Source organism: Pleurodeles waltl, chromosome 5 (genome assembly GCF_031143425.1).
Source record: "Pleurodeles waltl isolate 20211129_DDA chromosome 5, aPleWal1.hap1.20221129, whole genome shotgun sequence".
In the NCBI taxonomy this organism is placed as follows: domain Eukaryota; kingdom Metazoa; phylum Chordata; class Amphibia; order Caudata; family Salamandridae; genus Pleurodeles; species Pleurodeles waltl.
Genome location: NC_090444.1, coordinates 1,665,343,202 through 1,665,367,846, shown reverse-complemented (window position 1 = coordinate 1,665,367,846; position 24,645 = coordinate 1,665,343,202). Strand labels below are relative to the sequence as shown.

Sequence of the window (24,645 nt, the reverse complement as noted above, 5' to 3'; positions counted from 1 at the left end):
CGGCGACCCCGACTCGACTGGTGGAGAACCAACACTTCAGGGAGCACCCTCCGGCGACTCCGAGTCCGTGAGTAACCAAAGTTGTCCCCCCCGAGCCCCCACAGCGACGCCTGCAGAGGGAATCCCGAGGCTCCCCCTGACCGCGACTGCCTGAACTCCCTTTCCCGACGGCTGGAAAAGACCCTGCACCCGCAGCCCCCAGCACCTAAAGGAACGGAACTCCTGTGCAGGAGTGACCCCCAGGAGGCCCTCTCCCTTGCCCAGGTGGTGGCTACCCCGAGGAGCCCCCCCCTTGCCTGCCTGCGACGCTGAAGAGATCCCTTGATCTCTCATTGATTTACATTGCAAACCCGACGCTTGTTTCTACACTGCACCCGGCCGCCCCAGTGCCGCTGAGGGTGTACTTTTTGTGTGAACTCGTGTCCCCCCCGGTGCCCTACAAAACCCCCCTGGTCTGCCCTCCGAAGACGCGGGTACTTACCTGCTGGCAGACCGGAACCGGGGCACCCCCTTCTCTCCATTGCAGCCTATGCGTTTTGGGCACCTCTTTGACCTCTGCACCTGACCGGCCCTGAGCTGCTGGTGTGATAACTTTGGGGTTGCTCTGAACCCCCAACGGTGGGCTACCTTGGACCCAAAACTGAGACTTGTAAGTGATTTACTTACCTGACAAAACTAACAAAAACTTACCTCCCCCAGGAACTGTGAAAATTGCACTGTGTCCACTTTTAAAACAGCTTATTGTGTTTTATGTAAAAAGTATACATGCTAATGTAATGATTTGAAGTTCCTGAAGTACTTAACTGCAATACCTTTCAAATGAGATATTACATGTAGAATTTGAACCTGTGGTTCTTAAAATAAACTAAGAAAATATATTTTTCTATAACAAAACCTATTGGCTGGATTTGTCTCTGAGTGTGTGTTCCTCATTTATTGCCTGTGTGTATGTACAACAAATGCTTAACACTACTCCTTTGATAAGCCTACTGCTCGACCACACTACCACAAAATAGAGCATTAGTATTATCTCTTTTTGCCACTATCTTACCTCTAAGGGGAACCCTTGGACTCTGTGCATACTATTCCTTACTTTGAAATAGTGCATACAGAGCCAACTTCCTACACAAGGGCATTGCCAGTTGGGGAACAATTGTACAGTTTGAGAAAAGGAGATCTGACTCTGGGGACCTGGATAGCCGGAACCCAGTGCACTTTCAGTAAAATTGTCAAAATTGCATAATTTACCAGGCAAAAAGTGGGTGTGACCGTGTTCTACAGAAACTGAAAAGGATTGATAGACTCTACAGAGAGTAATTAAGGTACATGAGGGCAAAAAATTGGAAAGCATTAGCGTTTATCTTCAGGCAATTGTACCATCCAAATGACAAACTCCATTTATCCTCTCTGGCTGTGAAGTGCTCCTTGACTCTTCCAGAGTTCAGTTTGAGCTTTTTCCCCTTGGTGGATAGGATCGTGCTTGGTATTTCTGCAAATCCAGACTTGCGCTCTTTTTTTTTTTTTTTCCCCTCACACAGCACTACCCCACTAGTAGGTTAGACTCCACATAACATATTTAGTGGTGATAAGCCCTACATTGGGCTATAACAGTGCTCCAGTGAATGCTTGTCCCAAGACACACCACTGACATCTGTGCTGCCAGCAACACCAGGACTAAACTATCTGTAACTGCTGGACTATCTAACAATGTAAAAGCAGTTAGGTAATTACTACTGACACACGTCTAACACCAAAATCGCACACTGTTGCAAAATAAACACTTTTTGGGTGGTCATCTCCATATTTTTTATTTGTTTGGGACTCTTCTGCTGATAATCTTGAACTCTTAACACAAGGAGACTGCCATCCAGTGCCCAGTAGTGTATGTGCTGTAATCCCTAAACCATATTGAAATTGGCTTAAAACCTGAATAGCACATTTAATCTTTCTGTAAGTCCATAGTAACTGATGCTGAAATACACCCATGACTTAGAAACTTAAATGCGACTCTTGGACTGTAGCACCTAGTATGCCGTCCCGTGTAGCCTGACAGCAGTAGCTTGAACCTTGTAGCACAGACCTATCAAAATCACCTTCTGTCAGGTAGGACTGTATTTTTTAAAAAATTGATAAGTTACCTGTGAAGGTCACATTGCCTCCCACAAGGTAGGGCGCATAATATATAAGAGTGGAACATGTGTTTTGTTAGAAATGGCATGTTCCTGCAGCGATGAGGCTCAAAACTGCATTGTCACTGTTCAGGCTGTTCCTGGTAAACCAGAAAAGTTGAAGCATAGATTATACACTTTATAACTTTTAACCTGTAAAAGCTAGAGGCTCCATTCAAAGACCTGTTTTTTATTTTTTTATATTTAATAGAAATGCAATGATTGAGTCGGATTTTTATAAATTGCATGATAAGCTTAACTTTCAGAAAATTACCTTTACCCTGCCTGAAGGTGCTGGAGGTTAATTTGTATTAGTTCTTCAGCACATTACCAGTCTGTACTTGGACAAAATTAGGGGTGTAAAATGTGTGAAAAATGTTGCTTGAGCGGGGACAATGACCTTGCAGTGGGAAGGTGTTTTCTTCCCCTGGTAGAAAGACCAGTTGTTGTGGCTTGGACTCAGGAACTTAATTTACTACTAAGGGGCCTTTCCCCTGTCACAAGTAAATGTTAGATGACATCTTATGAAGCCCCAGCTTTTGGCCGCCTATTCAGGCTACTCCAAATCCATTGGGAGGAAAGCTACCCCCAGAACCGGATTTCAGTGACTACATTGGAGAGGACTGCTCATTACCATGGCCTCATCCCTAGGTGGGCACAAAGGCTCAGCACAAGGGGAGAAGGGTGTTTCGATACTGGATTTTGGGGCATTGTGGGATTGTTTGCAGTAGTGCAAACAGTAACTGCTGAAAAGTTGGGTTGGAGGGCCCCTGAGAACTTTCACCCCATTGGTTAGGGAGTGCCCAGGAGTCTTCCCCACCTGCAGGCTGGCAATCCCTACAGAGCTGGGCCTTCACCAGCCTTCCTCTCAACACTTTCTGGACTAGCAAAAGATCAGAAGAGGATTGAATCCATTGTCTGAGACCTGAGAGGAGCCATGACTGATTGTACCTTCTCCTTCATATACTCAGGGCAAAGGATTGGACTCCAAGGGGCAGGTGGCTGACGTCCTGTGTGCCTAGAGGGACACAACAAGCTGAATGACATCTTTCCATGGAAGTACCCAGCTGACCCAGTGGCACCTGGACTGGGCTTTGCTGTTGACCTCTGCCTGACATACTAAGAGTCTTTAAGTGCCCTCGCCTGAGGTCCTTGGAGCCTTAGAAGTGGGCTTCTGTGATTGTTTGGTCACCAGAGGAAAGTTTGGAAACTTTGAGGACCTTTTCTCCTAAATTCAAGGGGACCTGTGGGGAAAAATGGTATCTTACTGGCAGTTTCACAGCATCTGATTGAGTTTTCAGCTTTGTTCTCGTCAAGACTCTGAGCAGCTGAAAAAAACAATTAAGTCCTATTGTGCATTGTTGCCTTCAACCAGCTTTCTATCAGGGTCTGCCTCGAATCGTGCGTAGGTCCCGGTCTACATCTTCCATAGACTACCATATTTCTTTTTAGTGCTATTTTCACTTAAAAATACATATATCTGGTTCTCCTTTTTGGAGTTTTGTCATTTTGGTGTGTTTTACCCATAATTTGTCGTCATTTTTTATTTTATTTTTTAATTGGTTGTGAAATTTTATGTGACTTTTTCTACTATTTTTTGCAGTGTTTAAATACTTTATACAGTGCCTTTAAATTCAGCCTACTTTGTGTCACTGGACCAGGGATTTAGCACAGGTTTATTTATTGCATCTACTTTGAGGTGGACACTTGTCCACGCCAAATAATGACTTAATTTCCTACACACGTCCACAGGTCATTGAACATGACAGTGCCACCCAGCCAGAGGCAGAACAGAACACAATACTGAAAACCTAACGCTACAGGGTAGCTCAGAACCTGGTCAGCAATGGAATCCTCAGAATTACGTCTTGAGGCACCCCAGACAGCCACTTTGCTACAAGGCAAAATTAATGGCTGATTGCATCCTATAAAAAATCAAGAACTTTACATAACAAGGAAGTGTTCAAAAAGTTTACAATATCACTGAGTGTTACATAGTCTCCCACCTGTCTTTGAGTTCATAAAGTTAATGAAGATGAGGAAGCTACGTCTTTCTTTTTATCTAACAGGTGTCCTTTGTGTCGTGCTTAAAGGGTGCATAATCATTCTTCTTTGTCCTTGTACACCTGTGGAAACATCACATGATGGTATGTTTATGGTGTTACCCTCATAGAAAGATGCAAGGTGTATACATCAGTTTGAAAGTTCCTTTGTGTTCAGTTTGTGTGGTGCTTTTTTGTTTTCTGTAATACACTGATTGTACCACCATCTTTTGAAGGTCAGTAATGTGCTTCATGTGTACTTTTTGCATAAGCCGCACTCCTGGAAGCCGCCAAGCATCACCAACAGAAGTAACTGAGCGACTGGCCCCTAACCCAAACACCACAGAATGCTTGGGACATCTTTCCAATCCTGCTGCCAACAAGCCTCTGATGGAAGAATTTTCAAACCCTGAATCTCAGAATTTGGATGGCCTGGAACAAGGTCTGGAATCTTTACAGTTTGACTACCCTGGCAATCAGGTACAGATGGACTCTTCAGGGACCACTGTGGGGCTTTTTGATTACAATTCCCAACAGCAGGTTTGTGTAATAATCTTAAATGTATTAATATTGATGTCATTGCTGATAAATGCTTAGATTCTCTAATCTGGGATCTGCCTGAAAAGATTTAATACGTACACTACTTTGGAGCACAAGACATCAAGGTTTTCAGACGAACCGGTTCACGGTCATGTTTAGTTAATATGCTAGGAGAACATTCACCATATCATATGAACCATATTAAAGTACAAAATTTTGAAGTTATTTCCAACAAAGTTTTTATTTAGGTTATCTTAAAATCTCTTTATATAGTATGTTTAAAAATACTTGGGGCCTGATTTAGATTTTGGCAGATGGGTTAAATCCCGTCCTCTGAAATATAAATCCAGTAGGGAATAATGGGATTTATGTTTCGGCAGATGGGATATCCGTCACCATTGTGATGGAATAACCCGTCCTCCGAAATAGAAGTCAGGCCCTTAATGCAAAATGGCAAATAAGGAAGTAAGACACTCCTTGGCAGTTATGGTTTGCAAAGTTTTTTTTTAATATCGATCAATGCTATTTTTTTCCACTCTCACTACTGGGTATTTCGCATATAAACCAAAAGCCAGGAAAAGTATAATTTTTTTTGACTATTTAAATAATTACATGTTTATAAATGCTTTTAAAGACGTCCCTGGAGATCTTTTTCTGTGAAATACTGGCTATTATATAATTGCTTTTACTGATTGAAAAAACAAGTAAATATTCAACTACACTTAGTATTACAGCCACTGCTATACCAGCATATGCCAGGAAGTTGCCGCTCCCACTTCCCGTTTAGTGCAGAAACCCATGTAGCTGATTAGCCGGCTGGCTTTGTAAAACCCCCTCAGTTATTGACACCCTTCCTCCTGTTATGGTTCTCAGGAATGACGGAATCTGTGGACTGATACTCGTGCGCCATGATATTAGATCTTGCATTTAAATATATAAATCATCTTTTCTCCCCTGTGCATAGCTCAAGTAGAGTCCTAGCCTGGAGTGGGAGTGTGACTTTTCTTTTTCCTAGGGAGCAGGGGTAGCGCTAACAGCACTCTTGAAAGGGCTAGATGTTTCAGTATGTCACCCACTTTATCGGTGTCATCATCCCGGAACCAAGGCATGACTTACTGCATGTGGGAAGCCCAATAATAGGCTCAGAAATCCGCAGCCTGTATCCCCCCCATGTTTTCAGGGCAATCTCAAAACATCTAAGCTTATCCTCGTATGCCCATTCCCCCAGTAGAGTAGCGTTAGGAGTTTGTCCAGTCTACGGAAGCAGGTGTCTGGAATACGCGTTGGCATAGTCTGTAATAGATATAAGAACCTGGGTAACATCATTTTACTAATGACTATACACCCCATTAAGGACATGGGGAACCTCACCCGTCTGCGTATACTTCTCTCAAGGTTCACCAGCAACCCACCCACATTCACCTCATAGGTTTCAGTCATGTGTGGGCTCAGATATATCTTTAGGTATTTAACCAGATTTGTCTGCATTCACGATGAAGCCCGAGTGAATCCCTACTTCTCTTGTGGTATAATTGAGCATTGTCCTACTGTTTTCTGGGTTCCTCTGTATCAATAAGACATCATCAGCATATAGTGAAAGTATTTCCCTCTTTCCCCCTTCAAAATACTAACATCTGAGTGTCTTTGCTTTATAATCTGTGCTAGAGGTTCTATAACCATAGCAAATACCGGAGGAGATAGAGGGCACCCCAGTCGGGTCCCCCTCTCCATCAGCCAGGCTTTTACCATTCTATGACCCACCTTCACTCTGGCTGTGCTATCGATGTATACCAGCTCCACCCATCGGAGGTAGTCAACCCCCAGTCCGTATTTATGTATAGTCCTGTCCATGATTAGCCAGTTGACTGTACCAAACGCCTTTTTGAGCGTCCAAGCTAACAAAAGCACACGTCTCTCCTGCCAATGCAGCCTGCTCTGCGATGAGGAATGCTTTCTGAATGTTAGTGGTGGTTCAGACCCACGCCCCCAAAACAAAATAAATCCCTGCCTCGTCTGTATGTACCACCTTGTCAGCCACTTTAGCTAGACTGTGGGGTAGGATTTTCCCTAGAGTTTTCACATCCACTGTGATCATCAACAGCAGTCAGTATGATTTGCAATCTCCCCCTGTAGGAAGTTGGCTCTGTATGCACTATTTCAAAGTAAGGAATAGTATGCACAGAGTCCAAGGGTTCCCCTTAGAGGTAAGATAGTGGCAAAAAGAGATAATACTAATGCTCTATTTTGTGGTAGTGTGGTCGAGCAGTAGGCTTATCAAAGGAATAGTGTTAAGCATTTGTTGTACATTCACCCAGGCAATAAATGAGGAACACACACTCCGAGACAAATCCAGGCCAATAGGTTTTGTTATAGAAAAATATCTGTTCGATGGCATCTGTCGCTGTAGATACGCATGTTCTGCAATAGCTCGCTGTAAGGAAATGCCTCCTTGGCATGGTTGCCCCCTGACTTTTTGCCTTTGCTGATGCTATGTTTACAATTGAAAGTGTGCTGAGGCCTGCTAACCAGGCCCCAGCACCAGTGTTCTTTCCCTAACCTGTACTTTTGTATCCACAATTGGCAGACCCTGGCATCCAGATAAGTCCCTTGTAACTGGTACTTCTAGTACCAAGGGCCCTGATGCCAAGGAAGGTCTCTAAGGGCTGCAGCATGTCTTATGCCACCCTGGAGACCTCTCACTCAGCACAGACACACTGCTTGCCAGCTTGTGTGTGCTAGTGAGGACAAAACGAGTAAGTCGACATGGCACTCCCCTCAGGGTGCCATGCCAGCCTCTCACTGCCTATGCAGTATAGGTAAGACACCCCTCTAGCAGGCCTTACAGCCCTAAGGCAGGGTGCACTATACCATAGGTGAGGGTACCAGTGCATGAGCATGATACCCCTACAGTGTCTAAATAAAACCTTAGACATTGTAAGTGCAGGGTAGCCATAAGAGTATATGGTCTGGGAGTCTGTCAAACACGAACTCCACAGCACCATAATGGCTACACTGAAAACTGGGAAGTTTGGTATCAAACTTCTCAGCACAATAAATGCACACTGATGCCAGTGTACATTTTATTGTAAAATACACCACAGAGGGCACCTTAGAGGTGCCCCCTGAAACTTAACCGACTATCTGTGTAGGCTGACTAGTTCTAGCAGCCTGCCACAAACCGAGACATGTTGCTGGCCCCATGGGGAGAGTGCCTTTGTCACTCTGAGGCCAGTAACAAAGCCTGCACTGGGTGGAGATGCTAACACCTCTCCCAGGCAGGAATTGTCACACCTGGCGGTGAGCCTCAAAGGCTCACCTCCTTTGTGCCAACCCAGCAGGACACTCCAGCTAGTGGAGTTGCCCGCCCCCTCCGGCCAGGCCCCACTTTTGGCGGCAAGGCCGGAGAAAATAATGAGAATAACAAGGAGGAGTCACTGGCCAGTCAGGACAGCCCCTAAGGTGTCCTGAGCTGAGGTGACTCTAACTTTTAGAAATCCTCCATCTTGCAGATGGAGGATTCCCCCAATAGGGTTAGGATTGTGACCCCCTCCCCTTGGGAGGAGGCACAAAGAGGGTGTACCCACCCTCAGGGCTAGTCGCCATTGGCTACTAACCCCCCAGACCTAAACACGCCCTTAAATTTAGTATTTAAGGGCTACCCTGAACCCTAGAAAATTAGATTCCTGCAACTACAAGAAGAAGGACTGCCTAGCTGAAAACCCCTGCAGAGGAAGACCAGAAGACGACAACTGCCTTGGCTCCAGAAACTCACCGGCCTGTCTCCTGCCTTCCAAAGATCCTGCTCCAGCGACGCCTTCCAAAGGGACCAGCGACCTCGACATCCTCTGAGGACTGCCCCTGCTTCGAAAAGACAAGAAACTCCCGAGGACAGCGGACCTGCTCCAAGAAAAGCTGCAACTTTGTTTCCAGCAGCTTTAAAGATCCCTGCAAGCTCCCCGCAAGAAGCGTGAGACTTGCAACACTGCACCCGGCGACCCCGACTCGGCTGGTGGCGATCCAACACCTCAGGAGGGACCCCAGGACTACTCTGATACTGTGAGTACCAAAACCTGTCCCCCCTGAGCCCCCACAGCGCCGCCTGCAGAGGGAATCCCGAGGCTTCCCCTGACCGCGACTCTTTGAACCTAAAGTCCCGACACCTGGGAGAGACCCTGCACCCGCAGCCCCCAGGACCTGAAGGACCGGACTTTCACTGGAGAAGTGACCCCCAGGAGTCCCTCTCCCTTGCCCAAGTGGAGGTTTCCCCGAGGAACCCCCCCCTTGCCTGCCTGCAGCGCTGAAGAGATCCCGAGATCTCTCATAGACTAACATTGCGAACCCGACGCTGGTTTCTACACTGCACCCGGCCGCCCCCGCGCCGCTGAGGGTGAAATTTCTGTGTGGACTTGTGTCCCCCCCGGTGCCCTACAAAACCCCCCTGGTCTGCCCTCCAAAGACGCGGGTACTTACCTGCAAGCAGACCGGAGCCGGGGCACCCCCTTCTCTCCATTCTAGCCTATGTGTTTTGGGCACCACTTTGAACTCTGCACCTGACCGGCCCTGAGCTGCTGGTGTGGTGACTTTGGGGTTGCTCTGAACCCCCAACGGTGGGCTACCTTGGGCCAAGAACTGAACCCTGTAAGTGTCTTACTTACCTGGTAAAACTAACAAATACTTACCTCCCCTAGGAACTGTGAAAATTGCACTAAGTGTCCACTTTTAAAACAGCTATTTGTGAATAACTTGAAAAGTATACATGCAATTTTGATGATTTGAAGTTCCTAAAGTACTTACCTGCAATACCTTTCGAATGAGCTATTACATGTAGAATTTGAACCTGTGGTTCTTAAAATAAACTAAGAAAAGATATTTTTCTATATAAAAACCTATTGGCTGGATTTGTCTCTGAGTGTGTGTACCTCATTTATTGGCTATGTGTATGTACAACAAATGCTTAACACTACTCCTTGGATAAGCCTACTGCTCGACCACACTACCACAAAATAGAGCATTAGTATTATCTATTTTTACCACTATTTTACCTCTAAGGGGAACCCTTGGACTCTGTGCATGCTATTCCTTACTTTGAAATAGCACATACAGAGCCAACTTCCTACACTCGCCATCTGGTGTTGGGCCGGAGTGTTACAAGTTGTTTTTCTTCGAAGAAGTCTTTCGAGTCACGGGACCGAGTGACTCCTCCTTTTGTCTCCATTGCGCATGGGCGTCGACTCCATGTTCGATTGTTTTTTTTCCGCCATCGGGTTCGGACGTGTTCCTGTCGCTCCGAGTTTCGGAACAGAAAAAATAGTTAATTTCGGAAGATTTTCGTCGGTATTGTTGCGTTCGGGATCGGCGTACTTAGATTCAACACCGCATCGAAGATCGAAGAGCTCCGGTGCCCTTCGGGGTAGTTTTTCGATCCTCCGTCGGGGCCTGGTCGGCCCGACCGCGTGCTGAGGAACGCCGATGGAACGGACCCCGTTCCGTTTCTGCCCCAAATGCCACAATAAATACCCCTACACAGACCAACACTTGGTCTGCAACCTGTGCCTGTCACCTGAGCACAGCGAAGACACCTGCGAGGCCTGTCGTGCGTTCCGGTCCCGAAAAACACTCCGAGACCGTCGAGCCAGAAGACTTCAAATGGCGTCCGCACCGACAGCCCGACGGGAGTTCGAGGAACAGGAAGAGGAAGGTACCTTCTCGATCCAAGACTCAGACTCCGAAGGATTCGACGATACACAAACCGTGAGTAAGACGTCGAAAACCACACAAAGAAACATTTACAAGGCCCAGGGGACGCCACTGCCACCAGGCCATGGCTTAACCCATAAAATCGGTGACCGACCATCGGCACCGAAAAAGGCCCAAACAGTGCCGAGATCGTCCGACTCCGGTCGAGACACCGGCACGCAGCCTTCTCGGGACCGAGAAAGTGCTGGAGACAAGCCTCGACACCGAGATGCCGGTGTGGACACGGCTCGACGCCGAGACAGCGGCACCGAAACAGATCGACGCCGAGAGGTTTCGGCCCCGAAAAGGAAAGAAGTCACCTCGGAGCCGAAAAAACACGCAGACAAAGTTTCGATGCCGAAACAAACTGCAATCGACCCAGCTTCAGGCTCTTATACAGAAGAGCACTCGCTAACCTCCCAAATGCAGAAGCATAGGTTTGAGGAAGAGCTACAAGCAACTGATGCGGACCATACGCAAAAGCGTATCTTCATTCAGCAGGGGACAGGAAAAATAAGCACCCTTCCCCCCATTAGGAGAAAGAGAAGGTTGGAGTTCCAGACGGAACAAGCACCACAACCAAAAGTGGTGAAAAGAGTTACACCACCACCCTCTCCTCCGCCCGTGATTAACGTTTCACCAGCACAAACGCCATCACACTCCCCAGCTCACACCACCATGAGCCAGGGTGACCAAGACCAGGACGCATGGGACCTATACGACGCCCCAGTGTCAGATAACAGCCCAGAGGCATACCCTACAAAACCATCTCCACCAGAAGACAGCACCGCGTACTCTCAGGTGGTGGCTAGAGCAGCACAATTTCACAACGTAAGCCTCCACTCAGAACAGGTCGAGGATGATTTCTTGTTCAACACACTCTCCTCCACCCACAGCTCCTACCAAAGCCTGCCTATGCTCCCTGGTATGCTCCGGCACGCAAAAGACATATTTAAGGACCCGGTCAAAAGTAGGGCAATCACACCAAGGGTGGAAAAAAAGTATAAGCCGCCTCCTACGGACCCGGCTTTCATCACAACACAGCTGCCACCAGACTCTGTTGTTGTAGGAGCAGCTAGGAAAAGGGCCAACTCTCACACATCTGGAGATGCACCACCCCCAGATAAAGAAAGCCGCAAGTTTGATGCAGCTGGTAAGAGAGTCGCAGCACAAGCTGCAAACCAGTGGCGCATCGCGAACTCCCAGGCACTACTTGCGCGCTATGACAGAGCCCACTGGGACGAGATGCAACATCTCATTGAACATCTGCCCAAAGACTTCCAAAATAGGGCAAAACAAGTGGTTGAGGAGGGACAGGCCATCTCCAACAACCAGATCCGCTCCTCCATGGACGCTGCAGATACAGCTGCACGGACAATTAATACATCTGTAACTATCAGAAGGCATGCATGGCTCCGAACGTCTGGATTTAAACCAGAGATTCAACAAGCAGTTCTCAATATGCCTTTTAATGAAAAAGAACTGTTCGGTCCAGAAGTGGACACAGCGATTGAGAAACTCAAAAAAGATACGGACACTGCCAAAGCCATGGGCGCACTCTACTCCCCGCAGAGCAGAGGGAATTACAGCTCATTCCGTAAAACGCCCTTTCGAGGGGGGTTTCGGGGTCAAAGCACACAAGCCAGCACCTCACAAGCCACACCGTCCAGTTACCAAGGACAGTATAGAGGAGGTTTTCGGGGACAATATAGAGGAGGGCAATTCCCTAGAAATAGAGGAAGATTCCAAAGCCCCAAAACCCCTACTACTAAACAGTGACTCACATGTCACTCACCCCCTCCACACAACACCAGTGGGGGGACGAATAGGTCATTATTACAGAGCATGGGAGAAAATCACTACAGACACTTGGGTTCTAGCAATTATCCAACATGGTTACTGCATAGAATTTCTACAGTTCCCTCCAAACATACCACCAAAAGCACAAAATTTAACAACACACCATTCCAATCTCCTAGAGATAGAAGTGCAGGCACTATTGCAAAAGAATGCAATCGAATTAGTGCCAAACACACAAATAAACACAGGAGTTTACTCACTGTACTTTCTGATACCAAAGAAGGACAAAACACTGAGACCAATCCTAGACCTCAGAGTAGTCAACACTTTCATCAAATCAGACCACTTCCACATGGTCACACTACAAGAAGTATTGCCATTGCTAAAGCTGCACGACTACATGGCAACTTTAGACCTCAAGGATGCTTATTTCCATATACCAATACACCCATCGCACAGGAAATACCTAAGGTTTGTATTCAAAGGAATACATTACCAATTCAAGGTACTGCCTTTCGGATTAACAACCGCACCAAGAGTCTTTACCAAATGTCTAGCGGTAGTCGCTGCACACATCAGAAGGCAGCAAATACATGTGTTCCCATATCTAGATGACTGGCTAATCAAGGCCCATTCGTTAATAGAGTGCTCAAATCACACAAATCATATCATACAAACCCTCTTCAAACTAGGGTTCACCGTCAATTTCACAAAATCCAAAATTCTGCCACGCAAGGTACAACAATACCTGGGAGCCATAATAGACACATCAAAAGGAGTAGCCACTCCAAGTCCACAAAGAATTCAAAATTTCAACACCATCATACAACGCATGTATCCAACACAAAAGATACAAGCAAAGATGGTATTACAACTCCTAGGCATGATGTCATCATGCATAGCCATTGTCCCAAACGCAAGACTGCACATGAGGCCCTTACAACAATGCCTAGCATCACAGTGGTCTCAAGCACAGGGTCACCTTCTAGATCTGGTGTTAATAGACCGCCAAACTTACCTCTCGCTTCTGTGGTGGAACAACATACATTTAAACAAGGGGCGGCCTTTCCAAGACCCAGTGCCACAATACGTAATAACAACAGATGCTTCCATGACAGGGTGGGGAGCACACCTCGATCAACACAGCATACAAGGACAATGGAACGTACATCAAACAAAACTGCATATCAATCACCTAGAACTTCTTGCAGTTTTTCAAGCACTAAAAGCTTTCCAACCAATAATAGTTCACAAATACATTCTCGTCAAAACAGACAACATGACAACAATGTATTATCTAAACAAGCAGGGAGGGACGCACTCCACGCAGTTAAGCCTGTTAGCACAAAAAATTTGGCATTGGGCAATTCACAACCAAATTCGCCTAATTGCACAGTTTATACCAGGGATACAAAATCAACTCGCAGACAATCTCTCTCGAGATCACCAACAGGTCCACGAATGGGAAATTCACCCCCAAATACTGAACACTTATTTCAAACTCTGGGGAACACCTCAGATAGACTTGTTTGCGACAAGGGAGAACGCAAAATGCCAAAACTTCGCATCCAGATACCCACACAAACAATCCCAAGGCAATGCCCTATGGATGAACTGGTCAGGGATATTTGCTTACGCTTTTCCTCCTCTCCCTCTCCTTCCTTACCTGGTAAACAAACTCAGTCAAAGCAAACTCAAACTCATATTGATAGCACCAACTTGGGCAAGGCAACCCTGGTACACAACGCTGCTAGACCTATCAGTGGTACCCTGCATCAAATTGCCCAACAGGCCAGATCTGTTGACACAGCACAACCAAAAGATCAGACACCCAGATCCAGCATCGCTGAATCTAGCAATCTGGCTCCTGAAATCCTAGAATTCGGGCACTTACAACTTACCCAAGAATGTATGGAAGTCATAAAACAAGCAAGAAGGCCATCCACCAGGCACTGCTATGCAAGTAAATGGAAGAGGTTTGTTTGCTACTGCCATATTAATCAAATACAACCATTACACACAACTCCAGAACATGTAGTGGGTTACTTGCTTCACTTACAAAAATCTAACCTAGCTTTCTCTTCCATTAAGATTCACCTTGCAGCAATATCTGCATACCTGCAGACTACCTATTCAACTTCCCTATATAAAATACCAGTCATTAAAGCATTCATGGAGGGCCTTAGGAGAATTATACCACCAAGAACACTACCTGTTCCTTCATGGAACCTAAATGTTGTCCTAACTAGACTTATGGGTCCACCTTTTGAACCCATGCACTCCTGCGACATACAGTTCCTAACCTGGAAGGTGGCATTTCTCATCGCCATTACTTCCCTGAGAAGAGTAAGCGAGATTCAGGCGTTTACTATACAGGAACCTTTTATACAACTACACAAAAATAAAGTTGTCCTAAGGACCAATCCTAAATTTTTGCCAAAGGTTATTTCACCGTTCCATCTAAATCAAACAGTGGAACTTCCGGTGTTCTTTCCACAGCCAGATACCGTAGCTGAAAGGGCACTACATACATTAGATGTCAAAAGAGCATTAATGTATTACATTGACAGAACAAAGAACATCAGAAAGACTAAACAACTCTTTATTGCATTTCAAAAACCTCATGCAGGAAACCCAATTTCAAAACAAGGTATAGCCAGATGGATAGTTAAATGCATCCAAATCTGCTACCTTAAAGCTAAACGACAGCTGCCCATTACACCAAGGGCACACTCAACCAGAAAGAAAGGTGCTACCCTGGCCTTTCTAGGAAACATCCCAATGCAAGAAATATGTAAGGCAGCCACATGGTCTACGCCTCACACATTCACCAAGCACTACTGTGTAGACGTGTTATCCGCACAACAAGCCACAGTAGGTCAAGCCGTATTAAGGACATTATTTCAGACTACTTCCACTCCTACAGGCTGATCCACCGCTTTTGGGGAAATAACTGCTTACTAGTCTATTGCAGAACATGCGTATCTACAGCGACAGATGCCATCGAACTGAAAATGTCACTTACCCAGTGTACATCTGTTCGTGGCATCAGTCGCAGTAGATTCGCATGTGCCCACCCGCCTCCCCGGGAGCCTGTAGCAGTTTGGAAGTTACCTTCAATTATTTATATATGTATCATCTCAACCTTAAATAAGTGCATACTTAGTCACTCCATTGCATGGGCACTATTACTACAATTCAACTCCTACCTCACCCTCTGCGGGGAAAAACAATCGAACATGGAGTCGACGCCCATGCGCAATGGAGACAAAAGGAGGAGTCACTCGGTCCCGTGACTCGAAAGACTTCTTCGAAGAAAAACAACTTGTAACACTCCGGCCCAACACCAGATGGCGAGCTATTGCAGAACATGCGAATCTACTGCGACTGATGCCACGAACAGATGTACACTGGGTAAGTGACATTTTCATTTCTTAGTTTATTTTAAGAACCACAGGTTCAAATTCTACATGTAATATCTCATTTGAAAGGTATTGCAGGTAAGTACTTCAGGAACTTTAAATCATTACATTAGCATGTATACTTTTTACATAAAACACCATACGCTGTTTTAAAAGTGGACACTTAGTGCAATTTTCACAGTTCCTGGGGGAGGTAAGTTTTTGTTAGTTTTGTCAGGTAAGTAAATCACTTACAAGTCTCAGGTTTGGGTCCAAGGTAGCCCACCGTTGGGGGTTCAGGGCAACCCCAAAGTTATCACACCAGCAGCTCAGAGCCGGTCAGGTGCAGAGGTCAAAGAGGTGCCCAAAACGCATAGGCTTCAATGGAGAGAAGGGGGTGCCCCGGTTCCGGTCTGCCAGCAGGTAAGTACCCGCGTCTTCGGAGGGCAGACCAGGGGGGTTTTGTAGGGCACCGGGGGGGGGGGGGGACACAAGTCAGCACAAAAAGTACACCCTCAGCAGCGCGGGGGCGGCCGGGTGCAGTGTGCAAACACGCGTCGGGTTTCCAATGGTTTTCAATGAGAGATCAAGGGATCTCTCCAGCGTTGCAGGCAGGCAAGGGGGGGGCTCCTCAGGGTAGCCACCACCTGGGCAAGGGAGAGGGCCTCCTGGGGGTCACTCCTGCACAGGAGTTCCGTTCATTTACGTGCTGGGGGCTGCGGGTGCAGGGTCTTTTCCAGCCGTCGGGAAATGGAGTTCAGGCAGTCGCGGTCAGGGGGAGCCTCGGGATTCCCTCTGCAGGCGTCGCTGTGGGGGCTCAGGGGGGACAACTTTGGTTACTCACAGTCGTAGAGTCGCCGGAGGGTCCTCCCTGAAGCGTTGTTTCTCCACCAGTCGAGTCGGGGTTGCCGGGTGCAGTGTTGCAAGTCTCACGCTTCTTGCGGGGAGTTGCAGGGGTTTTTAAATCTGCTACTTGAAACAAAGTTGCAGTTCTTTTGGAGCAGGGCCGCTGTCCTCGGGAGTTTCTTGTCTTTCTCGAAGCAGGGCAGTCCTAAGAGGATTCAGAGGTCGCTGGTCCCTTGGAAAGCGTCACTGGAGCAGGTTTCTTTGGAAGGCAGGAGACAGGCCGGTAAGTCTGGAGCCAAAGCAGTTGGTGTCTTCTGTTCTTCCTCTGCAGGGGTTTTTCAGCTCAGCAGTCCTCTTCTTCTTGTAGTTTCAGGAATCTAAATTCTTAGGTTCAGGGAAGCCCTTAAATACTAAATTTAAGGGCGTGTTTAGGTCTGAGGGGTTAGTAGCCAATGGCTACTAGCCCTGAGGGTGGGTACACCCTCTTTGTGCCTCCTCCCAAGGGGAGGGGGTCACATCCCTAATCCTATTGGGGAATCCTCCATCAGCAAGATGGAGGATTTCTAAAAGTTAGTCACTTCAGCTCAGGACACCTTAGGGGCTGTCCTGACTGGCCAGTGACTCCTCCTTGTTTTTCTCATTATTTTCTCCGGCCTTGCCGCCAAAAGTGGGGGCCGTGGCCGGAGGGGGCGGGCAACTCCACTAGCTGGAGTGTCCTGCGGTGCTGGCACAAAGGGGTGAGCCTTTGAGGCTCACCGCCAGGTGTGACAGCTCCTGCCTGGGGGAGGTGTTAGCATCTCCACCCAGTGCAGGCTTTGTTACTGGCCTCAGAGTGACAAAGGCACTCTCCCCATGGGGCCAGCAACATGTCTCGGTTGTGGCAGGCTGCTGGAACTAGTCAGCCTACACAGATAGTCGGTTAAGGTTTCAGGGGGCACCTCTAAGGTGCCCTCTGGGGTGTATTTTACAATAAAATGTACACTGGCATCAGTGTGCATTTATTGTGCTGAGAAGTTTGATACCAAACTTCCCAGTTTTCAGTGTAGCCATTATGGTGCTGTGGAGTTCGTGTAAAACAGACTCCCAGACCATATACTCTTATGGCTACCCTGCACTTACAATGTCTAAGGTATTGCTTAGACACTGTAGGGGCACAGTGCTCATGCACTGGTGCCCTCACCTATGGTATAGTGCACCCTGCCTTAGGGCTGTAAGGCCTGCTAGAGGGGTGACTTATCTATACCTGCATAGGCAGTGAGAGGCTGGCATGGCACCCTGAGGGGAGTGCCATGTCGACTTACTCGTTTTGTTCTCACCAGCACACACAAGCTGGCAAGCAGGGTGTCTGTGCTGAGTGAGGGGTCTCCAGGGTGGCATAAGATATGCTGCAGCCCTTAGAGACCTTCCTTGGCATCAGGGCCCTTGGTACCAGGGGTACCAGTTACAAGGGACTTACCTGGATGCCAGGGTGTGCCAATTGTGGAATCAAAAGTACAGGTTAGGGAAAGAACACTGGTGCTGGGGCCTGGTTAGCAGGCCTCAGCACACTTTCAATTTAAAACATAGCATCAGCAAAGGCAAAAAGTCAGGGGGTAACCATGCCAAGGAGGCATTTCCTTACACAACCCCCCTCCCCAAACGAAAGAGGATGAGACTAGCCTTTCCCAAGAGAGTCTTCATTTTCTAAGTGGAAGAACCTGGAAAGGCCATTGGCATTGGCATGGGCAGTCCCAGGTCTGTGTTCCACTATAAAGTCCATTCCCTGTAGGGAGATGGACTACCTCAACAGTTTTGGATTTTCATCTTTCATTTGCATCAGCCATCTGAGAGGTCTGTGGTCAGTTTGAACTAGGAAGTGAGTACCAAAGAGGTATGGTCTCAACTTCTTCAGGGACCAAACCACAGCAAAGGCCTCCCTCTTAATGGCACTCCAACGCTGCTCCCTGGGGAGTAACCTCCTGCTAATGAAAGCAACAGGCTGGTCAAGGCCATCATCATTTGTTTGGGACAAAACTGCCCCTATCCCATGTTCAGAGGCATCTGTTTGCACAATGAATTGCTTGGAGTAATCTGGAGCTTTTAGAACTGGTGCTGTGCACATAGCTTGCTTCAGGGTGTCAAAGGCCTGTTGGCATTCTACAGTCCAGTTTACTTTCTTGGGCATTTTCTTGGAGGTGAGTTCTGTGAGGGCTGTCACAATGGATCCATATCCCTTCACAAACCTCCTGTAGTACCCAGTCAAGCCAAGGAATGCCCTGACTTGAGTCTGGGTTTTTGGAGCTGCCCAGTCCAGAATAGTCTGGATCTTAGGCTGGAGTGGCTGAACTTGTCCTCCACCTACAAGGTGTCCCAAGTAAACCACAGTTCCCTGCCCTATCTGGCATTTGGATGCCTTGATAGAGAGGCCTGCAGATTGCAGGGCCTTCAAAACCTTCTTCAGGTGGACCAGGTGATCCTGCCAGGTGGAGCTGAAGACAGCAATATCATCAAGATAAGCTGCACTAAAGGATTCCAACCCAGCAAGGACTTGATTCACCGACCTTTGGAAGGTGGCAGGGGCATTCTTTAAACCAAAGGGCATAGCAGTGAACTGATAATGCCCATCAGGTGTGGAGAATACTGTCTTTTCTTTTGCTCCAGGGGCCATTTTGATTTGCCAGTACCCTGCTGTTAAGTCAAAGGTACTTAAGAATGTGGCAGCCCCTAATTTGTCTATTAGCTCATCAGCTCTAGGAATGGGATGCGCATCTGTCTTGGTGACAGAGTTAAGTCCTCTGTAGTCCACACAAAACCTCATCTCTCTCTTTCCTTCTTTGGTGTGAGGTTTGGGGACTAAGACCACTGGGCTAGCCCAGGGGCTGTCAGAGTACTCAATTACTCCCAATTCCAGCATCTTGTGGACTTCCACCTTGATGCTTTCCTTAACTTGGTCAGACTGTCTAAATATTTTGTTTTTGACAGGCATGCTGTCTCCTGTGTCCACATCATGGGTACACAGGTGTGTCTGACCAGGGGTTAGGGAAAAGAGTTCAGCAAACTGCTGCAGGACCTTCCTACAGTCAGACTGCTGTTGGCCAGAGAGGGTGTCTGAGTAGATCACTCCATCCACTGAGCCATCTTTAGGGTCTGATGAGAGGAGATCAGGGAGAGGTTCACTCTCAGCTTCCTGGTCCTCATCTGTTACCATCAACAGATTTACATCAGCCCTGTCATGGAAGATGTAGGAAGTTGGCTCTGTATGTGCTATTTCAAAGTAAGGAATAGCATGCACAGAGTCCAAGGGTTCCCCTTAGAGGTAAAATAGTGGTAAAAAGAGATAATACTAATGCTCTATTTTGTGGTAGTGTGGTCGAGCAGTAGGCTTATCCAAGGAGTAGTGTTAAGCATTTGTTGTACATACACATAGACAATAAATGAGGTACACACACTCAGAGACAAATCCAGCCAATAGGTTTTTGTATAGAAAAATATCTTTTCGTAGTTTATTTTAAGAACCATAGGTTCAAATTCTACATGTAATATCTCATTCGAAAGGTATTGCAGGTAAGTACTTTAGGAACTTCAAATCATAAAAATTGCATGTATACTTTACAAGTTATTGACAAATAGCTGTTTTAAAAGTGGACAGTGCAATTTTCACAGTTCCTGGGGGAGGTAAGTTTTTGTTAGTTTTACCAGGTAAGTACGACACTTACAGGGTTCAGTTCTTGGTCCAAGGTAGCCCACCGTTGGGGGTTCAGAGCAACCCCAAAGTCACCACACCAGCAGCTCAGAGCCGGTCAGGTGCAGAGTTCAAAGTGGTGCCCAAAACACATAGGCTAGAATGGAGAGAAGGGGGTGCCCCGGTTCCGGTCTGCTTGCAGGTAAGTACCCGCGTCTTCGGAGGGCAGACCAGGGGGGTTTTGTAGGGCACCGGGGGGGACACAAGTCCACACAGAGATTTCACCCTCAGCAGCGCGGGGGCGGCCGGGTGCAGTGTAGAAACAAGCGTCGGGTTTTCAATGTTAGTCTATGAGAGATCTCGGGATCTCTTCAGCGCTGCAGGCAGGCAAGGGGGGGATTCCTCGGGGAAACCTCCACTTGGGCGAGGGAGAGGGACTCCTGGGGGTCACTCCTCCAGTGAAAGTCCGGTCCTTCGGTCCTGGGGGCTGCGGGTGCAGGGTCTCTCCCAGGCGTCGGGACTTTAGGTTCAAAGAGTCGCGGTCAGGGGAAGCCTCTGGATTCCCTCTGCAGGCGGCGCTGTGGGGGCTCAGGGGGGACAGGTTTTGGTACTCACAGTATCAGAGTAGTCCTGGGGTCCCTCCTGAGGTGTTGGATCGCCACCAGCCGAGTCGGGGTCGCCGGGTGCAGTGTGGCAAGTCTCACACTTCTTGCGGGGAGCTTGCAGGGTTCTTTAAAGCTGCTGGAAACAAAGTTGCAGCTTTTCTTGGAGCAGGTCCGCTGTCCTCGGGAGTTTCTTGTCTTTTCGAAGCAGGGGCAGTCCTCAGAGGATGTCGAGGTCGCTGGTCCCTTTGGAAGGCGTCGCTGGAGCAGGATCTTTGGAAGGCAGGAGACAGGCCGGTGAGTTTCTGGAGCCAAGGCAGTTGTCGTCTTCTGGTCTTCCGCTGCAGGGGTTTTCAGCTGGGCAGTCCTTCTTCTTGTAGTTGCAGGAATCTAATTTTCTAGGGTTCAGGGTAGCCCTTAAATACTAAATTTAAGGGTGTGTTTAGGTCTGGGGGGTTAGTAGCCAATGGCTACTAGCCCTGAGGGTGGGTACACCCTCTTTGTGCCTCCTCCCAAGGGGAGGGGGTCACAATCCTAACCCTATTGGGGGAATCCTCCATCTGCAAGATGGAGGATTTCTAAAAGTTAGAGTCACCTCAGCTCAGGACACCTTAGGGGCTGTCCTGACTGGCCAGTGACTCCTCCTTGTTATTCTCATTATTTTCTCCGGCCTTGCCGCCAAAAGTGGGGCCTGGCCGGAGGGGGCGGGCAACTCCACTAGCTGGAGTGTCCTGCTGGGTTGGCACAAAGGAGGTGAGCCTTTGAGGCTCACCGCCAGGTGTGACAATTCCTGCCTGGGAGAGGTGTTAGCATCTCCACCCAGTGCAGGCTTTGTTACTGGCCTTAGAGTGACAAAGGCACTCTCCCCATGGGGCCAGCAACATGTCTCGGTTTGTGGCAGGCTGCTAAAACTAGTCAGCCTACACAGATAGTCGGTTAAGTTTCAGGGGGCACCTCTAAGGTGCCCTCTGTGGTGTATTTTACAATAAAATGTACACTGGCATCAGTGTGCATTTATTGTGCTGAGAAGTTTGATACCAAACTTCCCAGTTTTCAGTGTAACCATTATGGTGCTGTGGAGTTCGTGTTTGACAGACTCCCAGACCATATACGCTTATGGCTACCCTGCACTTACAATGTCTAAGGTTTTATTTAGACACTGTAGGGGTACCATGCTCATGCACTGGTACCCTCACCTATGGTATAGTGCACCCTGCCTTAGGGCTGTAAGGCCTGCTAGAGGGGTGTCTTACCTATACTGCATAGGCAGTGAGAGGCTGGCATGGCACCCTGAGGGGAGTGCCATGTCGACTTACTCGTTTTGTCCTCACTAGCACACACAAGCTGGCAAGCAGTGTGTCTGTGCTGAGTGAGAGGTCTCCAGGGTGGCATAAGACATGCTGCAGCCCTTAGAGACCTTCCTTGGCATCAGGGCCCTTGGTACTAGAAGTACCAGTTACAAGGGACTTATCTGGATGCCAGGGTCTGCCAATTGTGGATACAAAAGTACAGGTTAGGGAAAGAACACTGGTGCTGGGGCCTGGTTAGCAGGCCTCAGCACACTTTCAATTGTAAACATAGCATCAGCAAAGGCAAAAAGTCAGGGGGCAACCATGCCAAGGAGGCATTTCCTTACAGAAGAGCTTAAGGCGGTTCACATGGATCACCCTCTTGGGGCTCCTGCTTGTGCCCAGGTCCACCAGGTAGGTGACCTGACTCTTCCTTTCTAGTACTGGGTAAGGGCCACTCCATCTGTCCTGGAGTGCCCTGGGAGCCACAGGCTCCAGAACCCAGACTTTCTGCCCTGGCTGAAATTCAACCAGTGCAGCCTTTTGGTCATACCACAACTTCTGGAGTTGTTGGCTGGCCTCAAGGTTTTTACTTGCCTTTTCCATGTACTCTGCCATCCTTGAGCGAAGGCCAAGTACATAGTCCACTATGTCTTGTTTAGGCTCATGAAGAGGTCTCTCCCAGCCTTCTTTAACAAGAGCAAGTGGTCCCCTTACAGGGTGGCCAAACAGAAGTTCAAAGGGTGAGAATCCTACTCCCTTCTGAGGCACCTCTCTGTAAGCGAAAAGCAGACATGGCAGGAGGACATCCCATCTCCTTTTGAGTTTTTCTGGAAGCCCCATGATCATGCCCTTTAATGTCTTGTTGAATCTCTCAACAAGGCCATTAGTTTGTGGATGATATGGTGTAGTGAATTTATAAGTCACCCCACACTCATTCCACATGTGCTTTAGGTATGCTGACATGAAGTTGGTACCTCTGTCAGACACCACCTCCTTAGGGAAACCCACTCTGGTAAAGATACCAATGAGGGCCTTGGCTACTGCAGGGGCAGTAGTCGACCTAAGGGGAATAGCTTCAGGATACCTAGTAGCATGATCCACTACTACCAGGATGTACATATTTCCTGAGGCTGTGGGAGGTTCTAGTGGACCAACTATGTCCACACCCACTCTTTCAAAGGGGACCCCCACCACTGGAAGTGGAATGAGGGGGGCCTTTGGATGCCCACCTGTCTTGCCACTGGCTTGACAGGTGGGGCAGGAGAGGCAAAACTCCTTAACCTTCTGGGACATATTGGGCCAGTAGAAGTGGTTGACTAACCTCTCCCACGTCTTGGTTTGTCCCAAATGCCCAGCAAGGGGAATATCATGGGCTAAGGTCAGAATGAACTCTCTGAAACCCTGAGGCACTACCACTCTCCTAGTGGCACCAGGTTTGGGATCTCTTGCCTCAGTGTACAGGAGTCCATCTTCCCAATAGACCCTATGTGTTCCATTTTTCTTGCCTTTGGACTCTTCAGCAGCTTGCTGCCTAAGGCCTTCAAGAGAGGGACAGGTTTCTTGTACCTTACACAGCTCTTCCCTTGAGGGTCCCCCTGGGCCTAAGAGCTCAACCTGATAAGGTTCCAGCTCCATAGGCTCAGTTCCCTCAGAGGGCAGAACTTCTTCCTGAGAAGAGGTTCTCTTTTTCTTGCTGTGTTGCAGCTGGTTTCCCAGCTGACTTTCCTTTCCTCTTGGTAGGCTGGGCCTTTCTTCCAGACTCCAGCTCTACTTTTTCACCCTGAGCCTTGCACTGTGCCCTTGGCTTGACACACACCAGTTCAGGGATACCCAGCATGGCTGCATGGGTTTTCAGTTCTACCTCAGCCCATGCTGAGGACTCCAGGTCATTTCCAAGCAAACAGTCTACTGGGATATTTGAGGAGACCACCACCTGTTTCAGGCCATTGACCCCTCCCCACTCTAAAGTTACCATAGCCATGGGATGTACTTTAGTCTGATTGTCAGCGTTGGTGACTGGATAAGTTTGTCCAGCCAGGTATTGGCCAGGGGAAACCAGTTTCTCTTTCTCCATAGTGACACTGGCACCTGTATCCCTCAGGCCCTCTACACTTGTCCCATTAATTAAGAGCTGCTGCCTGTATTTTTGCATGTTAGGGGGCCAGGCAGCCAGTGTGGCTAAATCCACCCCACCCTCAGAGACTAATGTAGCTTCAGTGTGACACCTGATTTGCTCTGGGCACACTGTTGATCCCACTTGGAGACTGGCCATTCCAGTTTTAGCTGGAGTGGAGTTAGAAGTGGTATCTTTCTTGGGACAGGCCTTGTCTCCAGTTTGGTGTACAGCTACGACACCAGGCCTTTTTGGGATCAAAGTTTTTACCCTTGTACCCAGAATTGTTTTGTGAAGAGGCTCTGGGCCCACCCTCCTGTGCAGGTTTTTGGGGACCTGTAGAAGACTCTTGACTATTTTTGTTTTTGGCTGTCTCACCACCTTTCCCCTGGGGAGGTTTTGTGACCCCTTTCTTTTGGTCACCCCCTGTGGAAGTTTTGGACA

At 48.0% G+C, this 24,645-nt stretch overlaps 1 protein-coding gene across 4 annotated transcripts in view; it reads left to right on the top strand.

Moving 5' to 3' along the window:
- PUM2 (pumilio RNA binding family member 2) overlaps nt 1–24,645 on the top strand; it is a 783,590-nt gene that overhangs the window by 124,250 nt on the left and 634,695 nt on the right. For 2 of the 4 annotated variants that reach the window (XM_069235995.1, XM_069235994.1), the window contains exon 6: nt 4,483–4,690. In XM_069235995.1, coding sequence (XP_069092096.1) covers nt 4,483–4,690 — 208 coding nt within the window. Of the gene's footprint in view, nt 1–4,482; nt 4,751–24,645 lie in introns of all 4 variants that reach the window. The other 2 variants (XM_069235993.1, XM_069235992.1) reach the window with 1 other exon arrangement.